At 46.5% G+C, this 18,990-nt stretch overlaps 1 protein-coding gene across 10 annotated transcripts in view; it reads left to right on the forward strand.

Moving 5' to 3' along the window:
* The window catches only part of PRKCQ (protein kinase C theta), a 139,134-nt gene that overhangs the window by 42,117 nt on the left and 78,027 nt on the right, over positions 1-18,990 (forward strand). For 7 of the 10 annotated variants that reach the window (XM_035306710.3, XM_035306707.3, XM_035306711.3 and 4 more), the window contains exon 2: positions 16,243-16,369. In XM_035306710.3, the coding sequence (XP_035162601.1) occupies positions 16,252-16,369 (118 nt within the window). In that variant the 5' untranslated portion in view covers positions 16,243-16,251. Of the gene's footprint in view, positions 1-15,876; positions 16,068-16,242; positions 16,370-18,990 lie in introns of those variants that run through there. The other 3 variants (XM_035306706.3, XM_078329354.1, XM_035306709.3) reach the window with 2 other exon arrangements.

The following is an 18,990-nucleotide window of genomic DNA, read 5'->3' on the forward strand; positions in this document are numbered from 1 at the left end:
GTATTGAGAACAGGGACCCCATGTCATCTGCATATCCAGTGCAGTACTTTGCAATATGGTAGGCAGGTATACCAAATGCTTAGTGACTAACAGCAAAAAACAAATGTATGTGTCACTTCATCCCCTCGGCAAGTGGTTCAGAGGTATCCTGGGCCATGTCAGATGACCCATGAAACCAATTCCCATGGTCTTTTCCTGAGGGAGAATTTCTAAGCATGTTTTAGGAAAGTGTGAGGTGATCATCACAGCCATCTTTTCCAGCAAACACCGTCATAAGCACTTTCCCTGGATTCATTCATTAAATCATTACAACATACATGGACCCAGTCCTTCATAGACCTCGATGAAGTGGGTCTATTAGACACCTTGTTTTACAGAAATAGTAATGTCACAGAGAGATTAAGTCACCTGTCCAAGACCACACAGCTTGATAAGTGATAGAGCTGGCCTAGACTCCATGACACCGTCATTTACAAACCTGCAAGCTCCTTCATGTGTTAACTCCTTCCGGGTCTCTGGACCTTTTTGAACTCTGCCATGCAAAGGTTCGAGAAGAGCAGAGCCCCATGCCCAGGGACCTCAGCTCTCCTTCTCAGTCAAGGCACCCCTTGACCAGAGCACCCGAGTCCCTGACCCTGACTTGACGCCCCTGTTTCGGGCAGTGTGCTTGTCCTCACCGAGCACCTACATGGCAGGAAAAAGCGTCAGGAGGATTGCAAGGCATCCAGCACCTCGTTAGAGCTACAGGATGGTAGAGCCAGAAGATTGTCTTTTCAGAGTAAATTCTGACCCAAGCAGCAGAGTTAGAAATTTCCATTTCCTCCTATAAAAGAGTGAAGAAGGGGGTGATGTAAACAGAGATGGAGTTTCTCGGAATCCCCTAAGTCCCTTCTGGATGTCAGGGTGCCTCTGCCTACTTGGGTAATTTTCTCAGCATGTCATAAACCTGTGCAATTCCCCCCCAAGCTTCTGCCAGTCATGCCAGTCATGCCACTTACTTTGTGTCCAGTAGGTGATTATCCTAACCACGTTCAGAAAATGATGCCAGGGAGGCCAACTTCCTCCCGACTTTGTCCAGTGAAGTTAGCTTGTTTCTAGACTCTGGCCATAGAAGTCCTCACTGACCCCACTCAGCCACCTCTAAAGGCATGACTGGCAGAAGCTTGTGGGGAGTTGTACAGGTTTATGACATGTGAGAAAATTACCCAAGTAGGCAGAGGCACCCTGACATCCAGCAGGGACTTAGGGTGTTCCGAGAAACTCCCTTCTTCACTCTTCAAATCATAGCCATGAAAGAAAGATTGTTAAGCTCCAGGTACACAAAGAGAAACATCCTATTAGTGTTTAACATAAGCAAGCAAGTTGCCAGGAAAGCTGCCCCCACAGTCATAGCACGTCCTTTGTAAGTAGGGATGGGTGGGGGCAGAATGAAACAGTCAACAGCGAAACCCCCATGCATTTACGTCCTCGGTGATCTAACCTTCAAAGACATTTGCTGACAAGATACACCATGTCAGTCTGGGTGGAGACACTTAGCCACCGAGGCTGGGTCCAGGTGCTGTTGCTGACTCACTTTGTAGTCCGTTGCACAGTTATGTGGGTTGTGGGGTATCTAATACATAGGCCTCTTACAGATCAGCCATCAGGGAGAAGGAGAAGCATGTCCACCTGGATATAACAAAGGCTGGATCCGTGGAGATGGCTGAAGCATTCAGGCAAAGAAGTTGATTGTCTCAGTTCACAGAGTCCCAGGCAATGCTGGACTGTGGCAGGGACCCCCCCCCCCACCCAACCCCTCCCAACCGAGGAGGATGCCCTGCCCCCCACCCCAGCCTACAGCGTGGCCAAGAACGGTGCAGAAATGGTTCTGTAAAATCCTGTAAAATGAGAGGAGGAGGCTGGAGATAGGCAGGAACGGTTTATTCATCTAGAACCTGCTGACCAAAAAAATGAGTGACAGGCAAGTGTCTCTATCGGCTGAGGTTTATTGAGCCAGAGTTTGAGGACACACCTGGGAAAAACACCAGCCACAGAAGCACCTGTGACCTCTGCTTTCCAAAGAGGGTTTTAGGAACTCAGTGCTAGGGAGAGGGGCCAGGCAGGAGGGAAGAGGGAGGAGGGAGGCAGTGAGGCTCTAATTAGCGCTCTGTAAGTCCACACTTTCTGTAAGATAAGGTAAATGCATGACAACAGGGAACAGGAACAAATCGCCGTTCACCTGCCTCAGGGTGGGGGGAAGAGTAACTGATCTCAGCTGGTCCTCCTCCTGTACCTGGGAAGATGACCTCAAAATCAACATGGTCAGTTGAGTTCCTAAATAAGAACTCGGTTTTAGAAGTAAAGCTTAGGTTGCAGTCCCAGGGCTGCAGTCGGCCTATGCTCGTTTTATAGGGGAATGCGGATCCTCAAGGATTGAGGGGCCAGAAAGGAATTTCCTTGTGAGCAGCTTGTGACGATGGCCATCTGGAGAAGCACGGGGCCTTCTGTCATTTCGGTGAGAGCGCCTGGCTTACATAGAATGCTGTGACACAGGGTTGCGACGTGACCACTGTCTGCTGGGGAGAAGAATGGCAGGGCGGCAGGACTCGGCTTCCAGGCCTACCTCTCCCCTTGGCATAATGAGTCTGGGGGCCCAGTATTTTATTTTCTTTTACAAACTTATCCATCAGATCAATCACTCTTCTTCCACAGGTGTGGGGACAAGGAGTGAGGATAGGTTAGCAGGAGAGGCCGGGACCCAGGCAAGCTTCTCTGTTTGAAAACACAAGGAGGGGAAACAGGAGCTTTCTGCTAATGACTGATTAACAGCTGCTCCGTAAGTGATCAGTGGTGCTGTCATCATAACCAACACCAGCATCATTTCAGGTTTTATATTTTTTCTGCCTGCTGCTTTCTAGATGTGGAAATCATGTGACCCAGACTTCAAATATCTAGTCCCATATTCCCAATAAATATCCACATGCCCAAGACATTTCAGCACCTGGCTGCTGAAAATACAACTTTTACATCCTTAGTTCATGTATCTTAATTCTTCATTCAGGAAAGATATCATCTCTGTTCTCCGTATCTGAAAGTTAACATGTCCAAAATCGAATGTCTCATCTTCCCATGCCATCTGGCTCTTCCCATAGTCTTCCTATCTTTTAAATGGGGATGGCCTCCTACCATGGGCTGGGACCCCAAATCTTGAGGCTGCGCTGCTCTTCCTTCTCCCTCCCCTCATCTTCTGTCGCTTGGCACATCCCGTCAAGAGACGTCGGAATCCCTGCACTCTGCCAGGGTCCCTCTACTGGTGCCTGCAACCATCAGCTGGAAGGGCGAAGTCACCCCCAATAGTCTCTCTTCTTCTGCACGTGCTCCTCACGTGCTAACACAGGGACCTGGACACCCCCATTCTAGGTGGAAATAAGTCCACTCTGCACTCAAAGCTGAAGACAGCATGCAGACCCTTCAGGTGGTGTCCTATCTGAACTCCATGTTCTCACCATGGCCTGTGGACAGGCCCAGGGGCACGCCCACCAAACCTGTCTTCTCTACCCCTTGCTCACTCCATGCAGCCCACCCACCTTCCCAGAACATGACTGGCAGCTCCGACCTCACGCTCATGTTTCTGCTGGGAAGACTCACCTGCCATTGTCTCCGTGGCTCACTCCTCTCCTGCTGCAGGTCTTCACTCAACATCGTTTCACGGAGACCCTTTGGGACCAGCGAAGCCCTCCCTGCCACGCCACCGAGCACTCCCCACCTCTCTTCTCTGCTTAGCGTTTTTCATGAGAGTCGCCTGGTAGATTTCATATGACATTTATCTGCTTTACTTGTCTGTCTCATGCATCTGGATCCCTGCACAAAGGATAGATTTTTGTTTCTTTGGCTGACTGCAGTGTGCTGTTGACATTTAGTGCCTAGTAGCTCTAGCAACTGTTTGCTGAATGAATGAATGAATAAGTGAATGGATGCATAGTCACTATAATCAGAAATCGTAGACACTGTAGTCATAGAACATTAGGTAACAAATACTAAGCATCTGAGAAAGGAGAAAGAGTATCTATAATTGGACAGCCATTTTTCCAGTCTTGGAACATTGTTTAGCCTTTCACATAGTGAAAATAAACACATAGAATGCTGACTCTGTGCTGGGCACTGTCCTGCTTTGTACATGTTAACTCATTTAATCTGTGCAATGCACGTAGGGGTTTATGGAGTTTTCTCATACCTTATCTCATTCAGTTCCCAAAATAATAGCAGCAGATTGTGGGTGATTACAACATTCACAAGGATTCTTCCCCAGGACAGCTGCTTGTTGGAGAGCTGAGGTCTAGAAATGAGGAGTTGGGAGCAGGAAAGGAACCAAGCCTGACCCCACCCCCACCCCCAAACCAGCATTTTGATTTATGGGGCCTTGGGAGAAGAGCTTCTCCAAAATGGCACTTCTCGGCCTCCAGCGGATCCCCCTCAGGGAAACCAACCTGGCATGACCCTCTGTGTGGAGATCAAGGAGGAAAGAAATGAGTAAGCCTTTGCCTTTTTCCTGCTCGTAGACATAGAGCAAGAGTGTCTGGGACATGCAAGTACACACCGTTTCCGGTTTTCCTTCTGCCATCTTCATCGGTGAAGACACCTGCTAAGGATTTGTTCAGAAATCACAATTAGTTGCCCGGGCGCGGTGGCTCACGCCTGTAATCCCAGCACTTTGGGAGGCCGGGGCGGGTGGATCACGAGGTCAAGAGATGGAGACCATCCTGGTCAACATGGTGAAACCCCGTCTCTACTAAAAATACAAAAAATTAGCTGGGCATGGTGGCGCGTGCCTGTAATCCCAGCTACTCAGGAGGCTGAGGCAGGAGAATTGCCTGAACCCAGGAGGCGGAGGTTGCAGTGAGCCGAGATCGCACCATTGCACTCCAACCTGGGTAACGAGCGAAACTCCGTCTAAAAAAAAAAAAAGAAAGAAAGAAATCAGAATTAGTTGTAAGGCAGTTGCCTGAACCACTGCAAGTGTAATTACCCCACAGAGAGCACTAGGGCAACGTAAAATACACAGGGGACAACGGCGAGATGGAATCATTAGGTTGATGCAAAAGTAATTGCGGTTTTTGCCAATATTTTTCATGATAATTTTTTTTTAAAATTTATGTGTATTTTTAGTAGAGGCAGGGTTTCATCATGTTGGTCAGGCTGGTCTTGAGAGCCTGACCTCAGGTGATCTGCCCCTCTCGGCCTCCCAAAGTTCTGGGATTACAGGCATGAGCCAGCACGTCCAGCCTTTTATTTTTTTTATTTTTGTTTTTATTTTTTGGCCATTACTTTTAATGGTAAAAACTGCAATTACTTTCACTCCAACTTAATAGAGTTTTTGATGAGTTTTAATATAATAATTATTGTTGCTATTGTTTTTATCACAATTGGAACTTCTCTACTCTTTCCCTCAAAAGAAAAACCTTAAAAAATTTCATAGGTGTTTCAAAAGTTACTCGAAGAATTTTAAAGTTATTGCTGTTGGGACTCTGAAAATGTAGGAATACTATTATGCATGATGGATTTCCACAGCAGGCAACATCCAGCACATGCTGAGAGTGCAGCGGTCACGTGGGCTCAAAGTTGATGGAAAGCCTAACCCCCTTCCAGACACTGTTTCTATGACTGGCTGAACTCCATGGTGGACGGCAAGGCTGTGTCCTACCTGAGCAAGAGCCCACCACAGCCAGGAGGCACCTCACAGGGACTAGAAGTGCAGAGGGAGGAGGGCCAGCTGGGGCCCGAGGGTCCAGACTTGGTGAGACTCACACACCTGCCCCACCGCCCTCCCCCTCCTCCCTCACCTGCCCCACCACCCTCCTCCCTCCTCCCCCACCCACCCCACCCCCTCCTCCCTCCTCCCTCCTCCCCCCTCCCCCACCTGCCCCACCGCCCTCCCCCTCCTCACCCACCTGCCCCACCACCCCCCCACCCACCCCACCACCCTCCTCCCTCCTCCCCCACCTGCCCCAACGCCCTCTGCCCGCCTCACACACCTGCCCCACCGCCCTCCCCTCCTCCCTCACCTGCCCCACCACCCTCCCCCTCCTCCCCTACCCACCCCACCCCTCCTCCCTTCTCCCTCCTCCCTCCTCCCCCACCTGCCCCAACGCCCTCCCCCTCCTCACCCACCTGCCCTACTGCCCTCCTCCCTCCTCCCCCACCTGCCCCACCGCCCTCTGCCCGCCTCACACACCTGCCCCACCGTCCTCCTCCCCCACCTGCCCCACCACCCTTCCCCTCCTCACCCACCTGCCCCACCACCCTCCCCCTCCTCCCCCACCTGCCCCACCGCCCTCCCCCTCCTCACCCACCTGCCTCACTGCCCTCTTCCTCCTCACCCACCTGCCCCACCACCCTCCCCCTCCTCACACACCTGCCCCACCACCCTCCCCCTCCTCACCCACCTGCCCCACCGCCCTCCCCCTCCTCACCCACCTGCCTCACTGCCCTCTTCCTCCTCACCCACCTGCCCCACCGCCCTCCCCCTCCTCACACACCTGCCCCACCGCCCTCCTCCCCCACCTGCCCCATCGCCCTCCCCCTCCTCACCCACCTGCCTCACCGCCCTCTTCCTCCTCCCCCACCTGCCCCACCGCCCTCCCCCTCCTCACCCACCTGCCTCACCGCCCTCTTCCTCCTATCCCACCTGCCCCACCGCCCTCCCCCTCCTCACCCACCTGCCTCACCACCCTCCCCCTCCTCACCCACTTTCTCCCTTCTTCACTTCAGTACTGGCAGCAGCACCCTGAGCTGAGGGGAAACATTCATATTCAACATCAGAGGACATTTTATTTGTATATCACTTTGGTGGGAGCTCTGTCCTATAAGAGGGGGCCCTTCACATCTAGAAGAAAGTCTACCCGTACCTGTCCCCATCAGATCAAATTAATTCCATGGCTTCTGGAAGAAGAAAAGCAAAAGTGAGAAGTAGATAAGGAGGAAGCATGGCAGACATGTGCTTGGAATACTGCTGAAGACGCTAGATCTGGCAGGTGGTAGGACGTACAGAAAGGGACTGAAATCTGAGTCCTGTGTTTGAATTTAGGTACACCAAGTGCTTTGTAACCATAGATGAGTCACCCAAACTTGCCGAGCCCCAGCTGTAAAATCTATCAATTGATATGATGGAGATAAGTACAATAATTGTTATCCTGACAGCCACTGGAAGGGTTTACAGAGATAAGTCATAGTGTCTATGAGAGTTCATTACGATGATTAATGGGATGATTACTTTTAACATCATTAGGTGAGTAACTAGTAATACCCACTCTATCTCACAGGACTTTTTAAGGATCTCATGAAGGATGAGCAAGATTTTGAAAGATGGCAGTTGTGCTCAGATGGATAGGACAAAGCTTAGAAACAGAGGAATGGTGTGAACAGAGCCATGGAGACATACTGAGGGACCCTTCAGCAAGCCAAGAGCAGACCAGGCAGGCTGGGACTCCACCGAGAGTCGTGCTGTGTGAAGAAGGCGGCTTGAACCCAATACATAGAGGCTTTTAAATAACAGGTTAGGAATGACACTTTAACTCAGCAAAGACTGGGACAGCTTTCTCAACAGTGTAACTTGACCAGGGCTATGCCTCATTGGGACTGTCTTTTCATGTAACCTGTTAAAATTGGTGTCAGCAGATTCATAATGTCATTCCAGGTGCTTTATTGTCTGTATTTCAAGGTTTCTTCAACATTATTGTTGATTTTGGCGGGAAAGTAAGGAGTATTGTTAATGCTGGCAGACAGGAGGGAAGCCTCCTTCCTATCTAGTTCTGACTGATGGTTGACTGTTAGGTTTCGGTTTCCTTTGTCATTGTGTATTGTAGGGATTATTTTAAAATATTATCTTCAATTCATACTTTGTTATTGTTATGATCATCATCATTTTTTGTTTTGAGACGGAGTTTTGCTCTTGTTACCCAGGCTGGAGTGCAATGGCGCGATCTTGGCTCACCGCAACCTCCGCCTCCTGGGTTCAGGCAATTCTCCTGCCTCAGCCTCCTGAATAGCTGGGATTACAGGCACGCGCCACCGTGCCCAGCTAATTTTTTGTATTTTTAGTAGAGACGGGGTTTTACCATGTTGACCAGGATGGTCTGGATCTCTTGACCTTGTGATCCACCCGCCTCGGCCTCCCAAAGTGCTGCGATTACAGGTGTGAGCCACCACGCCCGGCCCGATTGTCATCATTTTGAGAAGAGTCATGCTCTGTCGCCCAGGCTAGTGTGCAGTGGTGCAGCAGCCTGGGTGATCACAGCTCACTGCAGCCTCGACCCCCTGGGCTCAAACGATCCTTCCACCTCAGCCTCCCAAGTAGCTGGAACTATAGGTGTGTGCCACCATGCCCAGCTAATTAAAAAAACAAAAACAAAAAACTAGAGCTGGGGCATTATTTTGTTGCTGAGACTGGTCTCAAACTCCTAGGCTCAAGGGATCCTCCCGCCTCAGTCTCCCAAAGTTCTGGGATTACAGGCATAAGCCACTGTGCCTGGCCCATACTTACTGATTGTTTCCCATTCCCAAATTTACTATTGATATTTTTTCAGTTGATGAGAGTATATTACACTTTTATTGCTTACGCTTCTATAGCTTTCTATTTCTATGGAATCTGTCCCCATCAGGTTCAGTTATGTGGACATCCTCAGCATCACTCTAAAAGCATTCTGGGGATTTGAATTGTGGAGGGTGAATCAGCCTAGATAAATAGGTGAGAATCAAAAGACCAGAAATCTCAGTTCAGTACTCAGCAGTGTGCGACCTAAAGCACTAAGCAATTAGACTCAATCATGTACGTGCATCAAAGCTACTTACCAAAGACAAATGAGATCATTCAAATAGTGAGCCTTTAAGAGTAAAAATCCTTTGCTGATTTAAAGTACATATCAACCAGGCATGGTGGCTCATGACTGTAATCCCAGCACTTTGGGAGGCGAGGTGGACAGATCACCTGAGGTCAGGAGTTCAAGACCACCTGGCCAACATGGTGAAACACTTTGTAATCCCAGCACTTTGAGAGGCTGAGGAGGGCGGATCACCTGAGGTCAGGAGTTTAAGACCAGCTTGGCAACATGGTGAAACCCTGTCTCTACTAAAAATTAGCTGGATGTGGTGGTGCGTGTCCATAACCCCAGCTACTTGGGAGGCTGAGGCAGGAGAATCACTTGAACCCAGGAGGCAGAGGTTGGAGTGAGCTGAGATCACACCATTGCACTCGCACCTGGGCAACAGAGCAAAACGCTGTCTCAAAAATAATAAATAAAGTACATATCATGACGGTGTTTTGCAGCTGGGATAGCAAAAACGTGGGAGATTGGATGAACATACCTGATACCTATCATGATGATGGCCACATCCAGATGAGGACCTCAGAGGGTAGTAAGTGCTCTGCAGGAGATAGATGGAGGGTTTTATGGGAGCTCTGTCGCACAGTGCAGAGGAAGGTCACATAATTTAGCCAAGATATACTTCTAAAAGACTATTTCTGCTTTCCTCCTGCTCTTTTTGGTCTACACCAATAAAATCAGAAAGGCACATTAGAAAATATATCAGAGTTGTAATAATAATAATAACTAACATTTATTGAGCGTTTGGTTGAGCCAGCCCCATTCTAAGCACCTAGTGTGTATTTGCCCATTTAATCCTCATGGCCCTTTGAGATGAGTAATGGTGGCGTCAGTGATTTCCAAATGAGACAGCAGGCTTAGAGCGTTTAAATAACTCCAGCAGTTCCGTGCAATAGGGCATTGATCTCTTGCCTGTAACACGTGCCGGGCTGCTTCATTTGCTCTTGACTCCCTCTGTAATTTTCTGTCACTTAATTTGACCATAGTATACAGTATACCCTTGCAGGTAAAACAAATGCATGAGATGAAGAGATTTGGTAAAATGTTGCTTTTGAAAACAAACTCCCTAAGCAAAAATGCTGAGTCTCTAGCATGTATCTGAAAGGGGGGTTAGCTCTGGAGGATCATAGATGATGAAGACATAGCCCCTTCCCTTGGAATTGTTGAGGAAAACAGACGTGAACCCATAAACCTAATTGCACATTCTAGGGAAATATGGTAGTGTGGGCACTGGGGCTGTTTCTTCCCCTATCCCACAAGCTGACCACATCTCCAAAGGAATGTGATCACAGAGGGAAATCATTTATTGTCACTGGGGATGAGGGAAGTAAGGCACCCACATGCACTTGTTCTGAGGAGTTCTTGCTAATTGTATTGCAGATGAGAGCAGAGAGACTTCTGTAGTTGGAGTTGAACCCCTCTTCTGAGTGTATATGACATCTCAAGAATTAAGTAGGGGACACCCTGGTGGGGCTCTACTAAGTCCGCATGTTAGAGGGCTGAGAGCTGGAGCTGCAGGATCAACCCCACTCAGACTTGAGAAATGGCAGGTGTGACGCAAATCAGTATGACAGGTGCTGTCCAGCAGGGCACTGAGAACTGCAGGAGCCGGGGCCAAGAACTTCCCATTGAGATGTGTTGATGGGAGGGCCATCGGGGCAGTGCGGGGAAGGAAGGCTTCAAAGAGGAGCTAGAGACTGAACAGGAACTCGAAAGATGAGGAAGCAGGAGGCAGGGACGATGGAGTGAAATAGGGAGGCATTCCAGGGAGAGTATGTAGCTTTACTAGATGTCTGAAGCTGAGAAACATATGGCACATTGGAGAAACAGCAGCAGTTTTGCAAGACCCTAAGATCACTCAGGCTAAAGCATGGAGATTTGATGGAGATGGAGAGGTGACCAAGGCTGGACAGAGGAGGCAGGGTAAGATGCTGCCGTGAGTCACAAGAGAGGTGATGCAGAATGGGTGGAGCAGGAGATGAAGCAGGTGTGTTGTGGGACACGAGGGGAAGTCGAAGCAGCGGGTGAGGCTGAGCATCATAGCAGGAAGCTGAGCTGGCAAAATGAAAGAAGAGGCAAGTCTGAAAGGAAAGGTAGGGAGTTACGTATGGGACCTAGTGAGTTGGGGTTCCCCTTGGAGATATCCAGGAGAGAGACGAATGTGTGACCCAGATTGTTGTCATCAAGTATGAGACTGCCACGTATTACACAAACACCACCAGGATGGCTGAACAGTAGAAAAGAGCGTTATTGGCAGTATCAGTTTGCAAACTGTGAAGAGTGTACCAAAGGTGCTCTCTCTTCAGAGAGGGAAAGTGCGGGCTGGTTTTCTGCCTCCCACGGTCCATATTACACAATAGAGTGAGATATGTTCAGAAAGTTTTAGGGAAAAGCCATACCTATTTGTGAGGAGAGTTAAGTGCATGTGCCATGCCTAAACATAAACATAACATACATCCCATGTTCACTTTGGGGCAGAGTTTGAACATTAAAATGAGGTGCTAAATTTGGCTCTTTATGTCAAAAGGCAAATTGTCAGACACAATGACAATCTGTATGCAGCGTCTGTAAGCTGCTGAAACCAGCTTGATGTCTGCTGTTGCCTATCAGGAGAGAATGCCTGGAAGGATGGTCCCCTGTCTAATAAGAGTTGCAGGGGTCTGGGTTGTAAATCAGTTAGGAAGGGTCTCACCCTTCACCTGATTACTCCTAACAAGGGTGTGTTTCTTCCTGTAGCTGTGGGAATTTAGGAGGCTGTGATGACAGCCAAGCCCTGGACCCTCCACCCCTGGGTGACTTTTGTTTCTAGAACCTTAGAGCTCATGTTAGTTGATGAAGGGGCAACTGTCTTGGTCTCTCAGATCACATGCGGGACGGATAGTGAAGATGAGACCAAGTGAAATTTGCAGAGCACAGGACAGATCACACAAGCTTAGTCCTGAGGCTTGCTATTCCAGCACTTGCATTTTTGCATACAGAAACTCGCCTTTCCATTTTAACACCCAGGGAAATCCCCCTTCTCCCTGCCGTCTGTGAACACAAAAAAGCAACCCACAAAAATCGTTTGTTAATTTCTTTCTTGTATATACATTACATATCTTCTTGGCTCTTCATATAGACAGATAGATACACGTATTTTTACATACACATGGATACATACATATACACACACAAATATGTACTTACACATACATGTGTGTCTGTTTTAACAGACTCTGATAATTTACATCCCCAGCAGCATTGTATCAAAGTGTATGACTCATTTTGTCCTTACCAACACTGGGTATTTCAAAAATTTGATAATTGCATAGGCAAAAACATATTACTGTTTTTATTATATACTTTTTTTTCTTTTTTCTTTTTTTTTTTTTTGAGACTGAGTCTTGCTCTGTCATCCAGGCTGGAGTGCAGTTGCGTGATCTTGGCTCCCTGCAACCTCTGCTTCCCAGGTTTAAGCAATTCTCCTACTTCAGCCTCCAGAGTAGCTGGGATTACAGGCGCCCCCCACCATGCCCAGCTAATTTTTGTTTTTTTGTAGAGAGAGGGTTTCACCATGTTGGCCAGGATGGTGTCGAACTCCTGATCTCCCTGATTTGCTCACCTCAGCCTCCCAGAGTGCTGAGATTACAGGCATAAGCCAGATGCCCGGCTTATTTTATTATATATTTTAAATATTATAACACTTTTTACATTTAAATTAAGACTTAAATGTTAATTTAGCCTCAAAGAAAATGCATTATTAATTTCTAATGTTATTTTTTCACAGCTGTGTTTGCCTAACTGTAAATATTCAAAAGAGCTTAAATACCACAGAGCCAACGCTATTTAAATTTTTTAAAGGATCTGATCATTTCCCTTTAGTAATTTGAGGCCACTTTTGATTAAGATTTTAATTTATGCAGCTTTTTCATATATATTCTTTTTACTTTATAATCCATGCCTTAAAATGCCAATTGCATGTATATCTTTTCTTGTGGTTTTTAAATTGTCATACAGTGAAGTTCACTGTTGGCTTTGGTGTACAGCTGCAGGAATTTAAGTCTAGACTTCTGTGACTACTAGAACAATCAAGCTGAAGGACAGTTCAACACTGGCTCATTCTGATGCTCCCCCCGCTCCAACTCCTGGCAGCCACTGACGTTTTTCTTCATACTGTTTTGGCTTTTCAAGAATGTCCTATAAATGCAGTTCATAGTATCTCCTTTGGAATGTCTTTCATTGCTCACATGGCTGAACGTTTTTCCACAATTAGTTGCAACTATGTTTTTGTGTCTCCTATAGTTTGTGCCTTTGCGATTTCTTTTCTTGGGTCGTAAACAGTGCTTTTCTTACAAATGTGTATACCCTTATGTAAGAATGACGTTAACTTATTTCTGTTGCACCAACCATTGCTATTTCCCAGGTAGGTCTTTATCTTTAAGTTTGGTTATTTTCCTTACATGTATAAGACCTTACCAATAGGAATAACATTTGATTAATAAAATTGTAATACTCTGGTGATCCAGTCTGATGCAGTATCCCTAAATCTGGGAAAGATTGTTAAAAAAAAAAGTGCTATCTTAAAGATGCATTATTTCTAGTGTGTAAGAGTTGGAAGCAGACTAAACAGGTAGCTGTAGACTTTAGGAAACAGATCGTAGAGCTACGGATGGTAGACTGTCATGCAAGAATGACCTGCAGAGATGTCAAAGAAACTTGAAAAAATTTTATAGTAAAATGTTAAATTAAAAAGCCAAATATAATTCCATGCCCACGGGATGATCACAGCATGTAGTGAAAAACACAAAATTGCTGATTTTAAAAGATGACGGAAAATAGATCAAAATAACTTTTTATTGGTGGAAATATTGAGAGACTTTTTACTAACTTTGCGTGTCTTCTTCTTTTTTCATTATGATCACCTGAAAACTTTCTGAGCTACATGGAGAAAAGCATGCTGTGTAGTTCAGGTGTAAAATGCTGCCATCTGCCTGAAAAACTCACTCCTGAGCTTGAGGTTCTATTCAATGATGTGTGAAGCTTACCGCAGAAATACCAATTCTGTCTTCTAGATGTCAAGTATATGTCAGATCATGTCACTGCAACCAGACCTTTAGAAAGAGGGGTACTGACTTGGTTGTCACACAGAACGTACTTGTGTTGGACAAATAATCAAAAGGCTTAGAAGTAACAGAATACTGCCCGTGAATCTGACGAAAGGGCCATATCATCTGCATTGCTTATTAAGTAAAAAATCATTGTCTAGGCAAGACCTTCAGGAGGAGAAAGGGTTTTGCCCCCAGCTCTCTTCCTTGCTGTAGTGAAAGCCCTGGTCACCCCGGAGGTTTCTATCTCTTCCTGAGACAGCATTTCCCAGATACCTGCTGGGCTGCTGTTGCCTGATTAGAAAGCTAACCTGGGAATAGCGGAGCGGAGCAACCCCAGGAAAGGCCAGAGTGCTTTAACTCAGGTTTCAGCTGGGCTCGGTGGCTCAAACCTGTAATCCCAGCACTTCGGGAGGCTGAGGTGGGTGGATCACGAGGTCAAGAGATTGAGACCAACCTCGTCAACATGGCGAAACCCCGTCTCTACTAAAAATACAAAAAATTTGCTGGGCATGGTGGCGTGGGCCTGTAATCCCAGCTACTCAGGAGGCTGAGGCAGGAGAATTGCCTTGAACCCAGGAGGCAGAGGTTGCGGTGAGCCGAGGTGGCGCCATTGCACTCCAGCCTGGGTAACAAGAGCGAAACTCCGTCTCAAAAAAAAAAAACAAAACTCAGGTTTCATGAGTCAGCGATCCCTCCAGACCCAAACAGAATTAAGGAAATCTTCAAAAAGTCCCTACGTGGCAAAACTTCCATAACTCAAGATGATTCTCAGTGACTTTTTCCTGATTTGTGGAGAAATGAAGTTTTGTCTAAAAGACCCAAGTGGCCCAGGAAGCAAGGGATTCTTAAAGAAACTCTCTCCGGAGAACTCACAGCTGTTAGTCCCACTCCTGCATGGGAATTCTAAACTCATAGGGCCAAGGGGACCCCGTAAAGACAAACGTTTCCGTCATCTACCTGCTAATTCAGCAGGGTGATAAATAACAGAACCCAGCAAATCATGATGTTTACACAACAGTCTCCTTTAGATAAACTTTCCAAACTCTGCAGGAAAGTAGGACTCCATTAATATCTGTGAAATTAACAGCACCTGTCAAAAGCCAAAGAACACTGGCGTTCAGCAGACTGGAGATCCCTTACGGGTTCTCTAGATAATATTACAGGTCCAGGGTTTCCAGTTACGTTACCAGGTTTTTATTATTTCAAATAGTTTTCTTTCTTTCAAGGCAGAAAAGGCAACCAATGCTTTGTTTCTTTGGCTTACTTATGAAAGCCTGGGAAAAAATATGAGTATAAAATGGTCAAGAAGAGAGAGGGATTACGGAAGTAACTTTTTCGCTGAATATCAGATGATGATTTCAGATTAATGGGCCCTCGGGAAAGGAGGTAAAAGAGAAAAGGTATTTAGTTCACATAACATTCAACAATGTTCAACAATGGAGCAGTAGTTGAAGAATTAGACTAGATCTCTGGATTTGTAGCCAGTGCTTTGGGAACTTTCATCTAAACCTCTTGAAAAATGTACATACTGATTTTGGGGCTTTTATCTAGTATTTTGTTCACGCTTAGATGATAAAGCCCTATTCTATAGTAGTCAATGAGTTTGGAGTTTTCTGCGTGGTTTATGTTCAAAGGCTGTGTGTGCATGTGTGTGTGCATGTGTGTCCGTGTGTGTGCATGTGTGTGCGTGTGTGCATGTGTGTGCGTGTGTGTACATGTGTGTGTGCATGTGTGTGTGTGTGTGTGTGTGTAACTGAAGAAAGCAGACTCTCTTGAAAATGTCCAAAGTAAATAACGATCAGCTGCTGAATGCCTTGGGCCAATCCCATTACACACATAAATAGACCATGTAAGAATTTTGCGGTGTCATATTTAACTAGTGTGACTAAAATAGACTCGCTCTTTATAAACTCATTTTCCGATCACTGTGTGCTGTTTCCTGGGCATCTACTTGAATAACAGAAGACATAAAACGCTGGAAAACTTTTGCCTTACTCTGCCACGACTAGGCCTCGCTCCATTAGGTTTAGTAGAATTAACTCTTGAGTTCATTCACACTAACGAGGTTGAGTGCAGACTTCCAGAAAGCCGCTCCCCTCGGCAAGTCAGTGTGTGGTTTGGGGTGAGTCCAGCAGTGTCCTCTGCAGAAGGGGAAGTGAAAGCATTCGTTCAGATGGATAGTGGACCCATTGGAGGTTCTGGCTGTCCACGATAAAGCACTGGCTAAGTGGACATGGGACACCAAAAATAATATCTCTCATAGCCCCAAGCAGCGTTTGTCTTTTGTCGTTTTCCAGGGTGCAACCATGTCGCCATTTCTTCGGATTGGCTTGTCCAACTTTGACTGCGGGTCCTGCCAGTCTTGTCAGGGCGAGGCCGTTAACCCTTACTGTGCTGTGCTCGTCAAAGAGTACGTCGAATCAGGTAAGCTTGAGTGGGTTTTCAAAGCAGGGGAGGAGGAGGAGAATCCTGCTATGAGCTACGTATGAAGCAAGGTCTAAGGACATTTGACATCATCTGGTCTAACCAAATCCTACCATTAAGGACACTAGGCCCAACAAAGCTAAGGACTTCCTTGAGGACACACATTTCACGACGGACTCTAAACCAGGACCCGATGGCCCACAGGTGGCTGTATTTCGCTGTGTTATTTTTCCCACTTATAGAAAAGAGAAAATTGGGTTGAGGAAATTACGTAAGGAGTTAATAGGAAGGAACTCTAATGGGCTGAAGTAGAACATGGCCCTATGTGGTTAAGCCTGGTTACTTTAAATAAGTCTAGGTAGATGAAGACTGCATCATCTCCCGGCCAACTCTGAAGTCTGCTTACTGCTGCTTTAACCAAGCTGCAGTGGACATTGCAAAGCATCTGTAATTAGCCAGTAGAGTCCAAATTTCAGAACACAGACTTTTGCACTTACTAAGGTCTTGGCTGAATAACAGAATAGTGATGTTTCATTAAGTTTAAAATATTTACAGGCAGCTCGAGCCGGGTCCGGGGGAGTGGGACAGCCACCCAACGTCCCATTTGTGGGTTCAGAACGTTCCGTTCCAACAGTCTTACATGTAGGGAATCACTCTGTGGTCACGACACCCGGCTTCCACTCTCTGAGATCCTCATCTCTGCAGTGTGAGTTTGTCGTGGATTTCCAAAGGAAAAGCAGGAGGGAGATGATGTCCCACAAGTCTCCTGGCTGCACACCCTTTCTTGGTTTCCCACGTGCATTCTGACCTTAGCAGACACTTTGATGACAGTGGATGCAGGTTTGTGGTAACTGGAAGTCGTCACACTTCACTTACACAAAAGTGTTTGTGGGGAGACCGGTGCAAGAGTACTGGGGCCAGAGCATAGAGGGAAAACATCAGCCTAACAAGATGAAGGAACTCGGGAAGACTGCCTTCCTCTTAGAGCATCTACTCTTGGAGAAGAAAGTGGCAGTAAACAAAAATATAAACAGGCAATGAAGGAACAAAAAGCAGTTAACGGAAAGAGAGGGACTGTGGGCAGTGAAGTGTGTTATTTTATAAAGTTGTCCCGCAAAGGCCTGTGAACGGGGACATTTGCAGATGCAGGAAGAAACCGACGCAGATGTGGGGAACCTCCTGCTAGATGCTCACAATTCAGATTCTGGGGTTCCCAAACCTACTATTTTGCACCCCCAACCAGAAGACTTTTTGCTTCACAGCTGACCATCCTTCCAGCCACTCTGAACACATCAAAGCCGGGGAGACTGTCTGAATCATCTTGATTTCCTTTCTGCCCACAGTTCTCTCCTGTTTAGTTAAAAGCGTGAATGCCACTTGCTCCCAACCTAAAACCTTTCAAATATCACAGACGTCTTTGAAGTGTAAAATGTCTGAGTTTTTCAAAGCCGCTTTTGACTTAATGGGTCTCTTGGATCCAGTTCTCTTTACCATCTCAGGTCTCCCTGACATTTGCCTCCTGAGGGCACTCTTTCCCCCCTTCTTTTGCTTTTGCCCTTGCCTTTGAACTTGGTCTAATCAGCCATGTGGATCAAGAGACCTTGTCAAAGAAGGAAACTGGTTTTCCTGAATATTAGCCTGTGGAGTGGGAGGGAGTTTAGAAATTTTTGCTTTTGATTTTCTTTGGGGTTTGTTCTGAAAAGAAGTCACTCTGAATATTATCATTCAATATTTACTTCTACAGAATTTAAATACATTTCATTTCTTGAGGTATAAGGCTGTGTTTTCCACACTAAGCCAACAGAACAGGGACAAACAGGCCACAGGGCTATGGGGCCGTGAGTCACTGAAAATGGTAACATTCTAGATAGATGGGATCCTATGTGTGATTACAACGTGGTGAATGAAAATGTAAGAAATACCTTGCTTCACGGATTTTTGCCCCTTCTCTGGGGATCCTTGGCTCTTTTCTCCAGGCACAGAGAATGGTTATAGTCAAGAGGAATTATCTGAAAGGGAAGCTTCAGGTCCGTGGAAGTAAAATGTGACCACAATCATGGATACTGCCAGTGGTTTCTAAGAAGCCTGATCGCCAGTCCAAATTTTTTTAACCAACCCATAAAAAATTTCCCCTTTCTATTCCACCTTTAGTAGTCTCCTGGTTTATATCTTTCCTAGCCGAGTTTACCTAACATTTGAGTTTCAATAAATATTAATTTAACAAATGCTGAACACCTGCTCTGTTTAGCTTCGTATGTCGGATAGAGGGGCCCTCGAAAGTCAGAAAGGCTTTCTTTCCTGGCTTTAAGTGGATTTTCCCCTTTTGCTTAATCGACATCTCTGAACTGTTAAATCTGCCACTTAATGTGCTTATATCACAAGAAACAAACACTCAAATGTAGGTGTCTGCTTCTGAAATGATTAAAGAATAAATACCAGAGAAAATCCAATGTGCATGAAAGACAGGATTGTTAATTAGTAAACTCTTTGCCAGTCACTGAGTAGCTTTAGGGAGGTTTCCCCTAAACCAACCTTCCCGTCCGCAGATTCTTAGCATTTCCAGGGCTCCTGCCCGCCCGCCCGCCTGCCTGCCCGCTTGCCTACCCGCCTGCCCGCCCGCC

Source organism: Callithrix jacchus, chromosome 7 (genome assembly GCF_049354715.1).
Source record: "Callithrix jacchus isolate 240 chromosome 7, calJac240_pri, whole genome shotgun sequence".
Lineage (NCBI taxonomy): Eukaryota > Metazoa > Chordata > Mammalia > Primates > Cebidae > Callithrix > Callithrix jacchus.